This window comes from Macaca fascicularis, chromosome 10, assembly GCF_037993035.2.
Source record: "Macaca fascicularis isolate 582-1 chromosome 10, T2T-MFA8v1.1".
NCBI lineage: Eukaryota > Metazoa > Chordata > Mammalia > Primates > Cercopithecidae > Macaca > Macaca fascicularis.
In genome coordinates, this window is record NC_088384.1 from 71,318,482 (window position 1) to 71,340,306 (window position 21,825).

The 21,825-nt window shown below is 36.6% G+C and overlaps 1 protein-coding gene across 5 annotated transcripts in view; it reads right to left on the reverse strand.

The window, feature by feature from the left end:
• The window catches only part of MACROD2 (mono-ADP ribosylhydrolase 2), a 2,109,916-nt gene that overhangs the window by 60,822 nt on the left and 2,027,269 nt on the right, over positions 1 to 21,825 (reverse strand). For all 5 annotated transcript variants that reach the window (XM_065522745.2, XM_045364082.2, XM_005568324.4 and 2 more), the window contains 2 exons: positions 6,591 to 6,665; positions 6,240 to 6,332 (listed from right to left, as the gene is read on the reverse strand). In XM_065522745.2, the coding sequence (XP_065378817.1) occupies positions 6,240 to 6,332; positions 6,591 to 6,665 (168 nt within the window). The remainder of the gene's footprint in view (positions 1 to 6,239; positions 6,333 to 6,590; positions 6,666 to 21,825) is intronic.

Here is a 21,825-nt window from a genome sequence, read left to right on the forward strand (position 1 = left end):
TCCAGGTACTTTATGCACAGAGAGTTGTAGAGCTCTAGTTTGGCGGAGAGGAATAAGTTCAACATTTAAAGACAGAATTCCACTTATGCAAGTGATCTTTTGTTTTTGCAAATTACTTTCATAAGCCATGTGGTTTGATAAGCCACATGGTTGTAGAATCATATAACTCAGGGCAAGACCAGAAGGACATAGGCATGATACAAAGTTAAACTGTAAATGAAACTGGAGTGTTAAGAAGGGCAAGAAATCAGGAAGACAAAGGGTGATACAGGATGTAGCTGGATGCTGGAGACTTACAAGAGATGGTCTCTGAAAATTCCCCACATGGACATGCACAAGTTAATAACAAGTTTTGATGCTAACATTCACTTAAACCCACACACATCCTTGAGTTTGTGGTACTGCACGGAGTGAAGGGATGAGAGGTGGTAGTGGTGTCTGAGTGGGAGCCATAGTGAGAACTAGAGACAGCTTAGGATAAAAAGGAAAGGCAAAGGCTGAAGTGAGAAGTCACCAGAGGCAGGAGCTTGGAGCCTGAGAGTAGAAGAAATAAACCTGACAGCAAAGAATTCTCAGAGATATTGGAAGGGATCATAGATTTCTCCTAACATGAAAAATGGAGGTTCGGGGCAATATTTTTCTAAATCTTTAAAGACAAGATGATTGCAGCAAGCTAGAGGATTTAAACAAATCCAAGAGGCCTGCATAACTTTCTTACTGGGTAGATACATGTGAACTTTATACATGTATAATCTAACTTTACAGACGTACACATGCATATATGCTATCCACACCAACATTATTATTGTAGCAGTGAATATACCGTTTATTCTTCTATATATATATATATATATATATATATATATATATTTTTTTTTTTTTTTTTGAGACGGAGTCTCGCTCTGTCGCCCAGGCTGGAGTGCAGTGGCCAGATCTCAGCTCACTGCAAGCTCCGCCTCCCGGGTTCACGCCATTCTCCTGCCTCAGCCTCCCGAGTAGCTGGGACTACAGGCGCCCGCCACCTCGCCCGGCTAGTTTTTTTTTTTTGTATTTTTTAGTAGAGAAGGGGTTTCACCGTGTTAGCCAGGATAGTCTCGATCTCCTGACCTCGTGATCCACCCGTCTCGGCCTCCCAAAGTGCTGGGATTACAGGCTTGAGCCACCGCGCCCGGCCTATTCTTCTATATTTTTTAACTTTAAAATTATAGGTCAGTTATGCAGCATAATTTGAACGAACTGGTTCTGTATGTTTACATTGCATAGATAGAGACATGTAGAAAACCTAAGCAATTTAGCTTAAAACTTTATAATTTTTATGTTCAAGATACTTAACCAATATGAGGAATTTCATTAGACACTAAAATATTCATAAAACCCAAACAAAGACCAACATTTTTAATTTAACGGATATCCTAAAACATAATTTTGGTTGTTGAATTCCAGATTCAAAATGTTATTAAAAAAGAAGAAAACAAATGATAAAACTGCCCTAGAAAAATAATGGTGCTACTACTATGAATAATAGGGCATTACTAAACTTGATTTCATTTGAAAAGAGATACAAAGACTTTCTGAAAGTAGAACGTTCCAGTAAGTTTGTTACTCAAGATGCAAGTGTATACAGTATTTTGCATGAATCAAAAATATGCCTGAGCAATGACTCTTTATAGCCAAGAACACAGCTTGTGTATGAAGGCCCAAGTGTTAGGTATTCTATTCCCAGGGACATGTCCATTGTGCTATCGTGTAATACGCAGGTATTCTGTGTATGGCAACATTGCTAGTGCAAGGTCTGCTTTTCAAGGAGAGAAGAAAGGGCTCTGCTAGCGATGTAAGAATCCTATGAGAAATGGAAAACACCAAGGGGTATACAGGGGTGCTTTGTAGATGAGATAAACCTCTAATGGATTTGACTGGTAGAAACAGAAGAGAAAGTTGCTCACTTGCTATGTGTTCACTGAAAGATGAAATAGTAGCCAGAGGAGTTGCAAAAAAGGATGTTTCCCACATGGACTGAGAAAGATGGTGATGGAAATCCAGCTTGGTTCTGAGCAGAGTTTCTGTGTAAACCCACCTTGAGCTAAAAGGCATTCCCCTCCCCCTTTAAAGTATCTTCAGGGAGTAATTAGCTGTCCAATCACTGGTAAGCCCTAATATATTTGGGTGATTTTTTTTTTTTTTGCCTGGCCTAGGGTACCTCTATATTTTTATCAATAGGGTACAATAACTAAAACTGAGGAAAACCTATGATTTCAGCTTTCAGCATGACTGACCATTGGCTCCCATGCCATCGCTCTTGTTTCATCAAGAATGTGGTCCTTCAGAGTTGGCCTTCTAAGAAAATTTATAAAACTGGAGAACCTTATAACTGCAATTTTGAGTTCATGCCCCTCATTATTACCCTAGAGACTGGGATTCTTCGAAGTTTAAGCATTGCCAGGAATCACACAGCCAGGGCTAGAAGCCGTGGCTGTGTGTACACTATGTCTCAAGGTCATGCTGGTCAGACCACGCTTGGTTCAAAACATGAACCTAAGGGCATGATAGTTTACACTTGTCACTGGCTTGTGCTTAACTCTTTACTTGCATGCCTGCCCATATGCATCTTTTTCTAAGAAAACATTAAACCATAATATACTTTAAGTCTCTGTCAATATTTTGTTCAATCTTGGGTAAACAGACAAAGGATTACTATTCTACGCTACACTTATTAATTGATATGAAAAATTATTGGGACCAAATGTATTCATTCTGTGTAACACTTAGAGAAAAAAAATCCAATATATATCATAAACATACATGAAAATTTTGTGAAATAACAACACAGTGTGGATATAGTTAAGATTTTATGTCAAATATTTCTAAATTCACCTAAATAACAAATATAAAAAAGATGTTTTAATGCTGACTTTATATTTTATACTAAAACATGAGATCCTTTTCAGAGAAGATCTTCTATAATATTACTTTACTATTTAGTTATTAACCTAAATGATGTTATTCCACTGGATTTCATATGTGTTGCAGGTCCTGCTGGGAAATCATAAAACTGGGCTCATTTAGGAAGAGGCAATGTGGCTGTATCAGAAAAGCTGCCATATGTGAAACCTCACTTCATGCCTGTTGAAATTTTTGTATTTCAGGTCTCCCAGGGACGTGTCCATTGTGCTATTGTGTAATTTTATCAGCATGAACTTCTGCTGAATATTTTTCCTTCTTTTCAAAATCCATATTTTAGTAGAGCTAACTTCGAAACTTAATGTTGCAACATCTGTGCCCATACACCTGGGAGCCATAGAAGATGTATCCTGAAGATTATCTACATTTTCTAATCTTATAAAATGCTACAAAAAGAGAGAAAAAGGTTATATATTTTTCCCGGTCTGGATTTTTTTTTTAAGGAATCACTTTCTGCCTCCTTAAAAGGATTCTTACAATAAAGGAGAACGAATACTTCTAAAGCTATAAAGAATATCTTTACAAATATAATAAAATATTCATTTGTTTTGTTTACAGATAATTCTTAATACATATGTACAGCTTTCCATTAAGATACTATTTTGTGAATACAAAATCTGGAGCTATAGTCTCGAAATGTTTTCAAACAAGACTTTTTAATAACTAAATAAAAAGAAAGTAAAAAAATTGCTACTTTGAGTTTATTTACTACTTTTCTTTTGTGGATCTATCAACAGCTCAATGGTTTCTTTTTTAATAAAATAGAAGTTATGGTTTTATTTATTTCTCAAATGCAAGATTGAGATACTGACAAACAAAGTGTTTATGAATGGAGAGAAATGCCTTCCACCTGGCTTCCTTCTATTAGTTGTTTTATCTCTTTAGAATAAAATATGTGGCAATGTAAAGAGTTTAGAGCACATCAAAACTGCCTGCCTGAGATGGTGCTGCCAATCAAATGGGTAGAACCAGTTGTTGTTGAAGGATAATGTAGAATATGTGATTTTCAACAGATTCAAAACAGTGAAGAAGGATGATGAATGGACTTAGGGAAATCACATGTGGATTTTCTTGACTTTATCATCAATGTATCAAATTATGATAAATACTAAATACTTATGGAGTGCATTCTATGTGTCACACATTGTTTTAATTGCTTTGCACATTTTACTAATTACATTTTCACCATAAATATATGTGACAGGTACTTTTGCCATCGTCATCTTACAGATGAAGAACCTGAAGCAGGTAGGTTAAGTAACTTGTCCAAAGTCACCCAGCTTATCAATGGTGGAGCAGAGCTACTGCAGAGCACCATGAGTCTACATTGCCTCCTTTCCTGTGAGTACTTTTCACATAGGGAACAAAATAGCTTTTCACTCTTACTTCGATGCAAAGTATAAGATGACAAATAGTTTTTTAAAATATGTTTTTAAAAATATTTCTATCTTCACTCCAATCTATTGGCTTCTTGACCTGAATGCTGCCTTAATATTTACTGAGTGTTCATTCCTCTTGAGTTTTCAGAAATCATTATAATGCTCACTTATTTTTTAAAACAGTATAAAATTATTTCAAATTTAAATACCAGAAATATTCAAGGCAGGGCCAAGTGAAATATCTATGATAAAGATGGGAGAGAAAATGTGTTTAATTCAAGACTACCAGCATTGGTAATCATCTTACAGTGAAAAGTCAAATTTTAACAAAGAAATTCAACCTCATAGTTGCTAAAAGCAAGGAGCAGAATTTCACCTTGCTTTTTTCCCACATGCTATTCCACCATTATCAGAAAAAGATTGGCATATTTACAAGGAAGAGAGGAAAGGAGGGTATTTACTTCTTCAGTCATCAGAGTAGTGTTCAATGCTTGGGAAGGCTCTGGGAGAAGGGAAACATGTCAATGTGTGCTGAATGCCAGCTTTTTTCTTATAGGTCAAGTCAAAAAGAGGAAAACGTACAGCTGTTCGATGTTCCTCTTTACCATTTGCATTTCTTGAAATGCAATAAACAAAGCAAACAATTTCTGCTAGAGAGAAATTGAGCTAACATGCACAGCATTGTCTATTTTACATTTTAAAACTGCAATTGAAGAGAGCAATACCATGTATCTGATTCTGAGTAAGGGTTGTATCAATTCTCAGTTATCAATATTAGACATGAAATAACTTCAAATATACCCTTTATTTGACTTGACAGGAATGTGGAGTCGTGAGTCTGAACTACGATTTGCAATAGAGAAAAGTTTATTAGAGGCATAGACATAGAAGAATGTCACACTGTAAATGCAGTCAAAATTTTAAAAGTGTCAAAATCTCTAACATGGTTTAGCAATTAAACTGTGTCAATGCCCTTGCCAAGAAGAGTTCATAATTTGGAAGCTGTAGTTGCTATTGACCTGATTTTACAATTGAGATCATGTCTGAGTTTTAATTTGGAAACAAAATTGATCACTGTGTTCTTTAAACAAGACCTGTCAAGTTATTACTCTGCAACTGCTTTGAAAATACATATTTATTTAAGAGCAGTATGATTTAGGATATATTGTAACAAAAATTATTTCATGAGCTTCTTTTAAGAGATTGCTTTATATTTAAACATTGAATTCTTTAAGTTCTTCAATTAATCCTGAATTACTCAGAATAATTTTTTAACATCTATTTTTAAAAATATTTCTATCTTCACTCCAATACGTTGGCTTCTTGCCCTGCATGCTGCCTTAATATTTACGGAGTATTCATTCCTCTTGAGTTTTCAGAAATCATTATAATGCTACTTATTTTTTAAAACAGTATTCAATATGATTGCATCCTAATATTAGCAAACAAACTTGCAATTTAGGTTCATATAACTTGCTTCTTCTACATAAATTGTTTCTTTCATCACTACTATACGAAGGAAGACAGATGAAATCCATACAAAAAGGTCAGTCTATTTGCTTTAAAGCCATTTCAGACTTTTTATGAACTTTATCCCTCTAGCCCATAATTTTGATTTCTTATAGGCTTTCTCAATACTGTAATTTTAAAAATTTAAATTGAATCTAAATGAATAACAAAAACATCCTTATGCTATATGTAGTTGCTGTAAGTCTTCCAAGTATCTTATTTTGCTACTTCTAGATTTTATTCCACTTTCAAAAGGAGATTTGGGGTTAAGGCAATGTTCATTTTCCCCCTTTACAAATTGTAATTGCATGAGAATAAATTGATAGTTGAATTCTAGGCAGGAATCCACAGAAACTTTCTATTCTTGATGGGTTAATTTAAGAGCAGTCCTACCTTTTTCACCTTCTTTTTCTTCTTGGTCATCTGTTAATGGAATCACTTCTGGTTTCTCCACAATCACTGCATCTTCTTGGTTTGATGCAAGTTCTAAAAAGAGACAGACAGACACTCAGGGATGTCTTAGTTGGAATCATTGAGAGAATAGAGACTATGGCATAGAAAGTTAGAGTTCTTTCTTCCCCCTTCAAGTTTCAATAGGTACACCAAGTTGAGCACTGTTGTTATCCTCCAGTAATCATTGCTTAAAACACACACACATGCCACTCACACACACAGGTATATACAGAAGTCATGGTTCACAATTTCATATCATTCTAAGATAACAATATATTTTGGTTTCAGTACCTTCTGTTTCCATATATGAGCTCTGGGATTCTGTTTCAATTTTTATTTCATTCTTCGTTGAATCATTCTCTTGTCCTGTCAAAACAGTGATTGAAAAATAAAAGAAACGTGATATGCATGACCACAGCTTTATTCCTGACCTTCAGAAACCATGCTTTAATCGTGCATGGAGAGATAGAGAACAGTTTTGAAACCAAAGTGGAGGGCAAAGATACAATTTTTCTAGTCGTCAGATTTATATCAATTATTTTCTGAGAAATATCCTGATAATTTAGGAAAAAATCTTTTTTTTTTTTTTTGGAAACTGATTTGAAACTGCCATACTTATATAGCTTATCAATGCACAGGATGTGGATAGAGGACACAACCTGGAAATTTTCAAATTTTACAATAATTTCTGGGCTGTATGGGTTAACTACATTTAATTTCCTTTTAAGATACAAATGTTTCCCATAGTGAGGATTCCTAGAAAATGAAAACACTACTTGCACTTTCATTTTTCCATCAACAGAGCATAAAAAACTTGAGTCATGTGGGCACAAGGGAACTGGGGGGATAACAGCTCAGCCATTCTCTTAAGACACATACTAAATACAGCGAAGGTCAGGAGAGAATTCAGCCAACTCTTGATTACTCTTAGGTTGATTATCTAGTAATGGTTTTTCTTCCTCACGCCTTGGCTTCTCCTCCTACCCTCCCCTGTAGAGTTTAAAACATTTAAGTGCTCATTAAGAGAGGAAATTGAAATCTGTCCATTTTGCCTCAGGCTAATGAAAGATTTTGTGCTGAGGATATTTAACTATGGAAATTTTTTAAAAAAATTCTAGAGCTAGGGTTGGTTATAGATGCAAAGCAGATTGAGAGGAGCGTGGACTCTTTGCCTGAGTCCATCCCTGTGGTGGCATTACGGTTTCAACTTGTCTCTACTTCTTCCTATAAGAGGATTATATTTCCCTGTCTGTGACAATGTGACATGCAGTGGCCCTTGTGGGGCAAGTGTATGTTCCCACCACATTGACACAGGTCTGTTCATGTGACTTGTTTAGGAAATGGCACTGGAACAGACATCATGCGTACTGCAAGCAAGCAGAAGGCTTCAGATCCATCGTATGTTGCCTGCAGCTCTTTTGTTCCTAATAGACCATGTTCCTTCATCTAGATCCTGAAGGGAAAGCATGTGGAACACAGTCAAGCAGGGCTAAAAAGAGACACAATCAGCCTTTGTTGTTGAGCCCCCCAATGGGATTTTTGGGGTTATTTGTTACTGCAGCAAAGCTGACTTATATAACTCCTCATCTTAGAGTTTCCTCTATGATACAATTATTTTTAAACTGCCCATGATACTACGTCCCCTTGATTCATTCTCTGCTAGCAGGACCCAGATAAGGGAAAAATCATGCCTTTTGCGTGATATCCACTCCTCCTGAGCTCAGTTTTAATCAAAAGGATCCAATAAAATAATTAAAACTAAAGCATGTTTATCTATTTGATCATTGAATATAAAAACCTCAAGCGGTTTTTGATGATTTTTTTCATCACTCCTGAAGTTCAATGAAATGCCATCTTCATGGTTCTGCAAAATATTTCGGTTTTCCCACTTTCTAGCCTCCTGCCTTCTTTCCTCATTTAGGGATATATCATCTGTCTCTTGAATCTTTCATTTTCTTCTCCTATATTCTATTTTGTGATTTGATTGCAGAAAGGCCTTTTAAAATTTGAACTTGATCAAGACCTTTCCACTTTTTGAAAAGCCCGTTCATCCTCATTCTTTCCCACTGCCACTCAAAGTTGTAAGGTTAGTTGAGAGAAAGGACGAGAGAGAGAGAGAGAGAGAGAGAGAGAGAGAGAGAGAGAGAGAGAGAGAGAGAGAGAGACACCGAAGGTCAGGCGAGTAAGTTTATTAGCCTGCCCGGCTGCCCCACCAGTCAGAGGAGGCAGCCTTCAGCTTACAAAATGAGGGGTTTATATGGTGGAGACAGACCCTGGGGTTGTTTGTTAACTTTACCACATATCATCTCGTGACCAGTTTACAATATAGGAACTTACAAGAGCATGTAACTTAGGTTTATCCACGTTTCTCACGACCTCCCCCATGCCACCCGGAGGGCTGTAAGTAAGTCTGGTGACCTTGCTTAGTGCCTAGATAAGGGTCTAGGAATGCAGTCGCAGAGTATTCGGGGTAAGTTTCAGCTGCATTGTTCGGGGTGGGGGTGGCAGACCTGGGGCAGCTTGTCCCTAACAAAAGTATGGTCCATGGACAAGCAACATTGGAATTACCCGAGAGCTTTTCAAAAATGCAGAATTTCAGTATCGGAGCTTGCATTGTATAACAAGATGTCCATGTGATTTGCATGCAAGTTAAAGCTTGAGAAGCACTGGCCTAGAAGATGTAAGTAAATCTGCAAATTATTGATCCCCATAAAAAATGCCAGACTGTCCCTAGATACTTCACACGTATTATCTCTAATCATCACATTACCCCTGTAAAGTAAGTCCTGTGATCTCAGTTCTGCTTTCAAAAATCATAACCAGCTCTACCTGACTACAATCCCTCTTTTCTTTTTGTTTTGCCTGGAAATGTCTTTATTTTGCTTTTTGGCTTTTAAAATTGAGATCTACTTGCATACAGTAAAATGTACAAACCTTAACTGTACATCTTTATGATGCTTTAGATATATACACACGAATTTTCCTGTGTAATTACCATTCAGATCAAAAACGATTCTCATACCAGTGGCTTCCTCCTGTTCATACGCCCACCAGGTAACAGTGGGGTGTGTTTTAGAAATTCATTTAAATGTGACATGCACCATATGCTCTTTTGTATTTTAGGTTTTTTTATAACTGTTGTCTGTGAAATTAATTCCAGTTGCTGTGTGCATCAATTGTTCATTCTTTTTCATTGATATATACTATTCTACTGTCTGCATATACTACGTCATATGAGTGTTGAATTGTTTTCAATTTGGTGCTGTTATGAATAACACTGCTAAAATAAAACTGCTTGAATGTTTCTTTTGGCAACATATTTTAATGGACTCATATTCCTTGGGTATAAACCAAGTGACAGAGAACAAGTAGGTTATATAAGAGAGAATATATATGTTTAGCTTTACTAGATCCTGCAAAACAGTGTTCTAAAGAATTTGTTCTGTTTTACACTTCCACCAGAAATATATAAGGATTCCATCTGCATCCTTTATTCTTTTGATTACGTCATGCTACTATGGGCCACAAAATATGCAGCAGAAAGCAATTTAAAATCTTTCACCTCAACCCAGTTTCCACCCTTATCACCTTTGGATACTATATAGAATGATGATGACTGAACTATTGGTTATTCATTCTACAATGTATTGAGTGCCACCAGTGGTAAATATGCCAGCTGCTGGAGTAGATCTTAAGTAAGATAGATACAGTGCTTGTCCTCAAAAAGCATACAGTTGCTGGAACCAAGCATTATATGTGAAAAAAATTTCTTTCTATTAAGATATAAAACAATTTCCACTTTCTGAGGAAAAAATCACTTCGAGCAGATTTTCGGATTATGGGAAACTGTGTTGAATAAAGACTATATTAGACAACAAAATGAAGGCTGAAATACTCTCAGTAAATTAAATGAAGCCAGGACATTTAACAAGGATTCATGTAAAAATTCTAAAATCGAGTTTATAAAATCAGTCTCAAGAACTGGGATGGGGGGACTTCAACCCCATTTCTGATAAAACTAGGGCCACGGGTTTTGCATTTCAGATCTGCTACAGATAAGTCTGGACCACAGAATGACTGCATGGAGAGAAGGATTCTGTTACACAAAGTAAAGGCAATATCTTTAATTAATCTCCTGCAATGTCTTGCTTGGAGAGCCATTTCCCGCTATGCAAACAAAGAATGTACTTAAAAATTAAAACATAATATAATTATGCTGAGGGAAAATACTTTTGTAAAAGATATATTCAGAAAAACAAAAACTATAGAAAGTGTCTTTGTATTTACCTGAAATATAAGAATTGGTGGGTAAGGAAATGAGAAGATTGAATGAATAGAAAATGGATGGAGACATTAAGAAACAAATAAATGTTTTAGATATCAAACTCGAGTTCACTAAGAAAGCAAGGGTAGTGAGCAAAAGGAAACATGAAATGATGATAGATATAGAAAATAGAAAATAGCAATGAATTTCTAATTTAAGGATTACAGAAAGTCTAAACAGCAACATTTCATCAATCCGAAGGCAACCACTAAGTGACACATTATGAGGTTTAAAAAGATTTTAGAAGGTAAAATGCAATTTCACTTTTTTAAACTACATACACAGGACATGTGTCCTTACACACATTTATATTATCGGGGGCAAAAACTGAAAGGCTATATCTCAAATGTGGTTGTTGAGATTTAAATTCATAGGATTTTGATTTTGCTAACCTGCATTTTATAACAATTGCATATTATATAATTTAATAATTATAATGAAACGATTTCAAAAATAGGGAAAAATATTGAGTGATAGCTTAGAAGAAAAAATTCTAGCTAAAACATATGTGTGTGTGAGTTAGGTGTCTAACCAAATTTAACTACTTTTTCTCAGTCTCTACTTGCACTCTAGAAACATTTGAGGCCGGGCGCGGTGGCTCAAGCCTGTAATCCCAGCACTTTGGGAGGCCGAGACGGGCGGATCACGAGGTCAGGAGTTCGAGACCATCCTGGCTAACATGGTGAAACCCCGTCTCTACTAAAAAATACAAAAAAATAGCCGGGCGAGGTGGTGGGCGCCTGTAGTCCCAGCTACTCGGGAGGCTGAGGCAGGAGAATGGCGGTGTGAACCCGGGAGGCGGAGCTTGCAGTGAGCTGAGATCCGGCCACTGCACTCCAGCCTGGGCGACAGAGCGAGACTCTGTCTCAAAAAAAAAAAAAAAAAAAAAAAAAAAGAAAAACATTTGAGAAACAAAACTTTTAAGCAATTCTTGTTTCTGCTTAATGTCTCTCTTTTCTGTCTTTGGGCCAAATCACCTATCTTTCCCTGTGCTCTCTATATACCAACCTAATCATCATTTTCTAAATATATTACTTTATTTCTTGCCTTTGTACTTACTTAGCACATGTTCCCAATGGCTGAAATACCCTTTTTCTTCCTTTCCTATATGGAAAATTATCCTCATCTTTCACAGCTAAACTAGCAACTTAGTTTTTTTGTATAGCATTCTCGGAATCACTAGGCAGAATTAATCATTTCCATATCTTTGCTTGTTGAGTTCTTTTGCCCATTCATCTATTTAGTATTATCCTGATCATACCGTGATGTAGTTGTGTCTGTGTTTGTCTCTGTTATCAGATTAAGAGAGAAATTTTGTTTTATTTATATTTTCCTTCCCAGCAGCTATTTAATACGAAGTCATCAATCAATGTCTATTTCACTGGACCTCTATTAGAGTACTCATCAAGGTCTGTAAATAGTCATTAAGGACTATAACTTACTTTCTCTTGCAACAAGGTAGAGTCCCCTATGCTACTAAGCACTCTACACATTATATTTGTTGCAGATAACCCTGGAATGGGAATAAAGATAACTGGATGTTTTAGGCAAATCACAACCTTTTTGGCCTTTAATTTCATCATCTACTGAAAAGAAAAAAGGCTGTGGAACTAGGTAATCTCCTAGGTTCATGGCTATGTCTTCAGATGAAGTTTCCAGTCACATTGACGTTTGTTTATTGGGTGGCTAATACTGAGAGGGAACCTTCACTGTGATTGAGTGAGATTCATTTTCTATCACTGTTGATATAGGAAACTGGCCATTGCACCTAATCATCACACCAGGTCGCTGCAGGGACTTTTAACTCACTATTTGTGACCTGACTTTGTCTATACCACGAAGGGAAAGAGTGGAGCATCCAGAGAGGGGATGTGGCCAAAATCTGTATTCCTGTGTGTCCCCTGGTCCCAGTGCTCCACTTGATAAATTTTCAGAGGAATTCAATCAAGAATGAGAAGGTCACCATTCAACAGAGCCCGGGGCACTGCTGAAAAGGTGGGCCTGCTTGAGGTGGCACCTGAGGCTGTCTGTGACTTGTAAGGCTTGACCCTTGACTTTGAGGATAAAGCGCTGTTTTGAATTTTCTCTTCCTGGCCCTCTAAACTTCTTTCTTTCTCCTGATTTGTTTCACCTGTGTGCTTTACATAGTTTGACAATCTTTTCTTGAAATAGAAATGTCTTTTTTTCCTCATCTGTCTTAAATACAGTTAAAAATGGGGGAAGAGACAAAACAAGGTGCCTAGCTTTGAAAACGAGGCAGGCTTTGACCTACTGCATAAAGACAAGGTATGCCTGAGCGCCTTGCGCTGCACCCAGGCCTGCTGTGTGTTAATGACTCCTCGGGGCTTCCAGCCCATCTGCCTTTCTCCTCAGTGCACGCAGACCTTACACATTCCATCTTGCTTTCTTGGCCCCATGGGGGCAAGCTTTATGTTTCCCTCTTCATATTCAGACTAGTTGAATTCTCCCCACTGTCCTCTGCCCTAATCCCTCCTGGCCGAGGAAACAAAAGAACACAAAGAATTCCACAGTTTATGTATATATTTTTCATGCAGTGAACTCAATCAGCCATACTTATGGGAGGAGACCATTAGAACAGATAATCCAAAAATTCATTCGCTTTTCTTTAGAAATAGATCACATGACTGTTTCTTGGAGCCTTGGTAATTAAGTTTGGCTCAAGCTAATGCTTTAGTTTTAATTAATTTGCATAAAAATTGGTCTGGGGACATCAGTCTAGATTTCAGCATTTCTAGGGGATAAACCTAAACTCACTTTGTAAATGGACTGTTTCTGAACAATAGCAACAACAATATAATTTTATTGCTTGCAGATTATTAGATGCTCAAGTTTTCTTAAGAACAAAGACTTTGTTTCTTTGATGCTTGTGTTGAAGAAATCATGTAAATTGTGTCTTTTTGTTAAACTTGAAAGTTGATTGCTGCTAACATTCAAAAATGTACTTTTATAAAAATGTCTAAAAATATCCCAGATTAAGAGCAAAAGTTAAGCCTAGATTAGTGTGAATTTGATTATCTTCTAGACATCCTTGGTTTTCTCTTAGAGCCAGTAAAACTTACTTTCCTGTTGTAAGTTATTTTTTAAATTATTTTTCTCTTGTCGTTACAAAAGAAATGCAATTTCCTTATGGATACACTAAAAAATGCATACAAGCATTGAGAGTTGTGGGTAATTTTATGACTAAGGGATGGCCAGTTTTAATATTGTGAGTTGTCATATTTCTCTTATATATGTGTATACACACATAGATGCAGACATATGCTCAAATATGTAAATAGATGTTGGGATCAAAATTTATTTACACTTTGAGTCCTGCTTTTTTATTTCATATTTTAATAAGCATCATCCTCTGTCATTACAATTGATTTGGAAATCTCATTTTTAAAAGATACATAATATTCCATGTTATGGGTGAGCTTTCAGGTGTTTACACTTTTTTTTTTTTTTTTGCCATTAAACATCATATTGCAGCAAACATTTCAGTGAATAAATATCTCCATAGTCTGGGTGGGTATTAGTTTAGGATAAATCTCTGAGGCATAATTTTTCCATCAAAGTATGAACATTCTACCTTTTATTAGGTTTTGCCAAAATTGCTGATGAGGAGGTTATGCCTTTCAGTCTCCCACTAATATGATGCAGGCATGTTTGGAAATCCTATTTCCACTAATTTTGTATATTTTCAATTCCAGTTAATCTTACCTAGTTCAAAAAGAGAGGATACTATTTTATTTGCATTTCTTTATATAATAAAGAGATAGAGCATCTCTTCATATTTATAATGACTGTATATCTTCTTTTGTGAATTATAATGGAGTCTTTTGTCCATTTTCCTCTTAGATTGTTTCTGTTTTTTCTTATTGGTTCACACACATTTTTTTTCAAATAAAAAAATTAGCTCTTTGTCATTTAGGTGAGAATATTTTCCCACTAGTTTTCATTTTTAATTTCATTATAACCTTTATTTATTATGTCAACATTTATCTATTACAATTTTGCTGTTTTCCTCTTATGCAATATACTGACATATGCAGACACATTACAGATATGCATATGCCTGCATTTCATAACATATGCATACCATCCTGTGTCTGCAAGTATATGTTCACAGTTAAAAAAGCAGCCTGTAATGTTTTTTTATTTTGTTGTTTTTTAAAAATACTATTTTTGTAGAGTGGTTTTAGATTTACAGCAAAATTGAGAGGATGGTACAGAGATATCCCATGTAACTCCTACTGAAGTCCATAACTTACATTAAGGTTCACTCTTGGAACTGTTCATTCTATGGTTTTGGGCAATGTATAATGAAATGTATCTACCATTATTGCATTATACAAAGTATTTTTAATGCCCTAAAGATCCTCTGTACTCCTATTCATCCCTCCCTACCCCACAACTCCTGGCTACCATTGTGTCCATGGTTTTGCCTTGCCAGAATGTCATATAATTGGATTCATACAGTATGTAGCCTTTTCACACTGGCTTCTTTCACTTAGTAATATGCATTTAAGTTTCCTACATGTCTTTTCATGGTTTGATAGCTCATTTCTTTTTAGTGCTGAATAATAATCTTTGGTTCTTTTGCTCTAGTATTTTTATAGTTTCATTTTTATGTTTCATCTCTGTTCCTTCTGGAATTTATGTTGGTGTAAGGAATGAGGTTGGGATTCAGTTTATTTTTCCAAATGGCCAACTAGTTGTTTTAATGTCATTTATTGAGTCATGTGTCTTTGAAATGTCAGCCAGAATATGTGCTGAAATCCCAGATCTACTTGGGTCTATTTCTAAACTCTTTCATCTGTTTCATTGACCAGCCTGTCTATTCCTATAGCAAGGACTACCCTGTTAAGCACATTTTTCAAACATTCCATGTCATTCTTAGTCTATTTGTTCTGCCATTGACTAATAATATTGTATCTGGGAACTCCTCATTACATTTTCAACAGGTTTTTTTTTTTTGTATTGTATCTTACCATATCATCTGACACATAAAACCCCATCATTATATTTCATCAGATATTTAAATTGTTATCAATATCAAATAACCAACTCTTTGTCACTGGAGATTTTTTTGCTAGACTTCTAACCGAATAGATTCTAAAGTAGTTCTTCATGTTTTCTTTTGATGCTCCCTTCCCAAATACACATTTTTCTAACTTTATACTTTTAAAGCTTTACATTTGTATTGAGTTTAAGTCAATCCGAGTGGCTTTTACACTTATTAAAGTAACCTAATTACACTTACTGTCATAACCATTTGCTTGTGTTTCTGTCATCTTATTTGATACATTAGGCTTTTGTTACGCTGCTAGTTATTATTATTTGCATTGTTGAGTATACTCTTATGTGATCTTTTTGGGGAATTTAGAAAATAAGATATCTCCTTTTAATTTTATTATTATTCAATTCTATTTGTGATTATTGTACAATTTTTCAGAGATATTCTGAAAGGTAACATATTGTCAGAATCCATAACATGGTGGGATTTTTAGTTTTTGAGCCGTATTTATGGAGTCAGGCTAATGTGTAACTCCTCCTACTGCCAGCCATAATCTAGTTTTACAACAACCTCTGCCATTGATGCTTCCTTTCTTTCCTCCTTTCTTCATTCCACTCCTCATTTCCTCTCTTTCTTTCTTCCTCTTTTAGCCAATTTTATAAAATTGCAACATACATATAGAAAAGCACACAAAAATATAGAGATCTCAATTAAATAACCAAATACAAATACAAAAACTATATATTTTTATGATAACCATCTAGCCAGGCAGCTCCCTCATGGCCCCCTCCCAGGCAGTATCTCCTCTCCAATCACCAAAGTTTAATCAAAACCCTACCATAGTGATTATTACCTAGGTCTTCTTTATTGTTTTGTCACCTAAACAAGCCTTTCTAAATGTTAATATTTTTCCTGCTTTTTGAACTTGATATATATGAGATTATATAATAAACAATATATGCTTTCATACCTTCTCTAGTTTAATATTACATTTGTGAGATTCATCATGTTTTTGCATGTCATTGTAGTTTCTAGTTTCCAATGAGACCTTTTATTTATCTTTTTTTTTTTCTTTTTTGACAGAGTCTTGCTCTGTCACTCAGGTTGGAGTGCAGTGGTGCTGTCTCAGCTCAGGACGCTCATTGCAACCTCCACCTCCTGGATTCAAGTGATTCTCCTGACTCAGCCTCCTGAGTAGCTGGAATTATAGGCACCGTCACCATGCCTTGCGAATTTTTGTGTTTTTAGTAGAGATGGGGTTTCACCATGTTGGTCAGGCTGGTCTCAAACTCCTGACTTCAAGTGATCTGCCCATCTCAACCTCCCAAAGTGCTGGGATTACAGGCCTGAGTCACTGTGACTGGCCTGATTTATCTTTATCTTTGTCCTCTGTCTGTAACTTGTAATTTTCCTCTGCTTGTTTTTGCGATTTTTCTCTTTGTTGCTGGTGTCAAACAAATTGATTATGATGTGCTTAGGTGTAATTTTCATTACGTTTCTTATGCTTTGGGGTCATAGAACTTCTTGCATATGTGGGTTCATAATTTCATCACACTGACACATTTTTTTTTTTTTAATTTATTTATTATTATTATACTTTAAGTTGTAGGGTACATGTGCATAACATGCAGGTTTGTTACATATGTATACTTGTGCCATGTTGGTGTGCTGCACCCATCAACTCGTCATTTACATCAGGTATAACTCCCAATGCAATCCCTCCCCCCTCCCCCCTCCCCATGATAGGACCCTGTGTGTGATGTTCCCCTTCCTGAGTCCAAGTGATCTCATTGTTCAGTTCCCACCTATGAGTGAAAACATGCGGTGTTTGGTTTTCTGTTCTTGTGATAGTTTGCTAAGAATGATGGTTTCCAGCTGCATCCATGTCCCTACAAAGGACACAAACTCATCCTTTTTGATGGCTGCATAGTATTCCATGGTGTATATGTGCCACATTTTCTTAATCCAATCTGTCACTGATGGACATTTGGGTTGATTCCAAGTCTTTGCTATTGTGAATAGTGCTGCAATAAACATACATGTGCATGTGTCTTTATAGCAGCATAATTTATAATCCTTTGGGTATATACCCAGTAATGGGATGGCTGGGTCATATGGTACATCTAGTTCTAGATCCTTGAGGAATCGCCATACTGTTTTCCATAATGGTTGAACTAGTTTACAATCCCACCAACAGTGTAAAAGTGTTCCTATTTCTCCACATCCTCTCCAGCACCTGTTGTTTCCTAACTTTTTAATGATCGCCATTCTAACTGGTGTGAGATGGTGTCTCATTGTGGTTTTGATTTGCATTTCTCTGATGGCCAGTGATGATGAGCATTTTTTCATGTGTCTGTTGGCTGTATGAATGTCTTCTTTTGAGAAATGTCTGTTCATATCCTTTGCCCACTTTTTGATGGGGTTGTTTGCTTTTTTCTTGTAAATTTGTTTGAGTTCTTTGTAGGTTCTGGATATTAGCCCTTTGTCAGATGAGTAGATTGCAAAAATTTTCTCCCATTCTGTAGGTTGCCTGTTCACTCTGATGGTAGTTTCTTTTGCTGTGCAGAAGCTCTTTAGTTTAATGAGATCCCATTTGTCAATTTTGGCTTTTGCTGCCGTTGCTTTTGGTGTTTTAGACATGAAGTCTTTGCCCATGCCTATGTCCTGAATGGTACTACCTAGGTTTTCCTCTAGGATTTTTATGGTATTAGGTCTAACATTTAAGTCTCTAATCCATCTTGAATTAATTTTCGTATAAGGAGTAAGGAAAGGATCCAGTTTCAGCTTTCTACTTACGGCTAGCCAATTTTCCCAGCACCATTTATTAAATAGGGAATCTTTTCCCCATTTCTTGTTTCTCTCAGGTTTGTCAAAGATCAGATGGCTGTAGATGTGTGGTATTATTTCTGAGGGCTCTGTTCTGTTCCATTGGTCTATATCTCTGTTTTGGTACCAGTACCATGCTGTTTTGGTTACTGTAGCCTTGTAGTATAGTTTGAAGTCAGGTAGCGTGATGCCTCCAGCTTTGTTCTTTTGACTTAGGATTGTCTTGGCAATGCGGGCTCTTTTTTGGTTCCATATGAACTTTAAAGCAGTTTTTTCCAATTCTGTGAAGAAACTCGTTGGTAGCTTGATGGGGATGGCATTGAATCTATAAATTACCTTGGGCAGTATGGCCATTTTCACGATATTGATTCTTCCTATCCATGAGCATGGTATGTTCTTCCATTTGTTTGTGTCCTCTTTGATTTCACTGAGCAGTGGTTTGTAGTTCTCCTTGAAGAGGTCCTTTACATCCCTTGTAAGTTGGATTCCTAGGTATTTTATTCTCTTTGAAGCAATTGTGAATGGAAGTTCATTCCTGATTTGGCTCTCTGTTTGTCTGTTACTGGTGTATAAGAATGCTTATGATTTTTGCACATTAATTTTGTATCCTGAGACTTTGCTGAAGTTGCTTATCAGCTTAAGGAGATTTTGGGCTGAGACAATGGGGTTTTCTAAATATACAATCATGTCATCTGCAAACAGGGACAGTTTGACTTCTTCTTTTCCTAACTGAATACCCTTGATTTCTTTCTCTTGCCTAATTGCCCTAGCCAGAACTTCCAGCACTATGTTGAATAGGAGTGGTGAGAGAGGGCATCCCTGTCTTGTGCCAGTTTTCAAAGGGAATTTTTCCAGTTTTTGCCCATTCAGTATGATATTGGCTGTGGGTTTGTCATAAATAGCTCTTATTATTTTGAGGTACGTTCCATCAATACCGAATTTATTGAGCGTTTTTAGCATGAAGGGCTGTTGAATTTTGTCAAAAGCCTTTTCTGCATCTATTGAGATAATCATGTGGTTCTTGTCTTTGGTTCTGTTTATATGCTGGATTATGTTTATTGATTTGCGAATGTTGAAGCAGCCTTGCATCCCAGGGATGAAGCCCACTTGATCATGGTGGATAAGCTTTTTGATGTGTTGCTGAATCCGGTTTGCCAGTATTTTATTGAGGATTTTTGCATCGATGTTCATCAGGGATATTGGTCTAAAATTCTCTTTTTTTGTTGTGTCTCTGCCAGGCTTTGGTATCAGGATGATGTTGGCCTCATAAAATGAGTTAGGGAGGATTCCCTCTTTTTCTATTGATTGGAATAGTTTCAGAAGGAATGGTACCAACTCCTCCTTGTACCTCTGGTAGAATTCAGCTGTGAATCCATCTGGTCCTGGACTTTTTTTGGTTGGTAGGCTATTAATTATTGCCTCAATTTCAGAGCCTACTATTGGTCTATTCAGGGATTCAACTTCTTCCTGGTTTAGTCTTGGAAGAGTGTAAGTGTCCAGGAAATTATCCATTTCTTCTAGATTTTCCAGTTTATTTGCGTAGAGATCTTTATAGTATTCTCTGATGGTAGTTTGTATTTCTGTGGGGTCGGTGGTGATATCCCCTTTATCATTTTTAATTGCGTCGATTTGATTCTTCTCTCTTTTCTTCTTTATTAGTCTGGCTAGTGGGCTGTCAATTTTGTTGATCTTTTCAAAAAACCAACTCCTGGATTCATTGATTTTTTGGAGAGTTTTTTGTGTCTCTATCTCCTTCAGTTCTGCTCTGATTTTAGTTATTTCTTGCCTTCTGCTAGCTTTTGAATGTGTTTGCTCTTGCTTCTCTAGTTCTTTTAATTGCGATGTTAGAGTGTCAATTTTAGATCTTTCCTGCTTTCTCTTGTGGGCATTTAGTGCTATAAATTTCCCTCTACACACTGCTTTAAATGTGTCCCAGAGATTCTGGTATGTTGTATCTTTGTTCTCATTGGTTTCAAAGAACATCTTTATTTCTGCCTTCATTTCGTTATGTACCCAGTAGTCATTCAGGAGCAGGTTGTTCAGTTTCCATGTAGTTGAGCGGTTTTGATTGAGTTTCTTAGTCCTGAGTTCTAGTTTGATTGCACTGTGGTCTGAGAGACAGTTTGTTATAATTTCTGTTCTTGTACATTTGCTGAGGAGTGCTTTACTTCCAATTACGTGGTCGATTTTGGAGTAAGTACGATGTGGTGCTGAGAAGAATGTATATTCTGTTGATTTGGGGTGGAGAGTTCTATAGATGTCTATTAGGTCTGCATGCTGCAGAGATGAGTTCAATTCCTGGATATCCTTGTTAACTTTCTGTCTCGTTGATCTGTCTAATGTTGACAGTGGAGTGTTGAAGTCTCCCATTATTATTGTATGGGAGTCTAAGTCTCTTTGTAAGTCTCTAAGGACTTGCTTTATGAATCTGGGTGCTCCTGTATTGGGTGCATATATATTTAGGATAGTTAGCTCTTCCTGTTGAATTGATCCCTTTACCATTATGTAATGGCCTTCTTTGTCTCTTTTGATCTTTGATGGTTTAAAGTCTGTTTTATCAGAGACTAGTATTGCAACCCCCGCTTTTTTTTGTTCTCCATTTGCTTGGTAAATCTTCCTCCATCCCTTTATTTTGAGCCTATGTATGTCTCTGCGTGTGAGATGGGTCTCCTGTATACAGCAGACTGATGGGTCTTGACTCTTTATCCAGTTTGCCAGTCTGTGTCTTTTAATTGGAGCATTTAGTCCATTTACATTTAAGGTTAAGATTGTTATGTGTGAACTTGATCCTGCCATTTTGATATTAACTGGTTATTTTGCTCGTTAGTTGATGCAGTTTCTTCCTAGCCTCGATGGTCTTTACATTTTGGCATGTTTTTGCAATGGCTGGTACCGGTTGTTCCTTTCCATGTTGAGTGCTTCCTTCAGGGTCTCTTGTAAGGCAGGCCTAGTGGTGACAAAATCTCTAAGCATTTGCTTATCTGTAAAGGATTTTATTTCTCCTTCACTTATGAAACTTAGTTTGGCTGGATATGAAATTCTGGGTTTAAAATTCTTTTCTTTAAGAATGTTGAATATTGGCCCCCACTCTCTTCTGGCTTGGAGAGTTTCTGCCGAGAGATCTGCTGTTAGTCTGATGGGCTTCCCTTTGTGGGTAACCCGACTTTTCTCTCTGGCTGCCCTTAAGATTTTTTCCTTCATTTCAACTTTGGTGAATCTGGCAATTATGTGTCTTGGAGTTGCTCTTCTCGAGGAGTATCTTTGTGGCGTTCTCTGTATTTCCTGGATTTGAATGTTGGCCTGCCCTACTAGGTTGGGGAAGTTCTCCTGGATGATATCCTGAAGAGTGTTTTCCA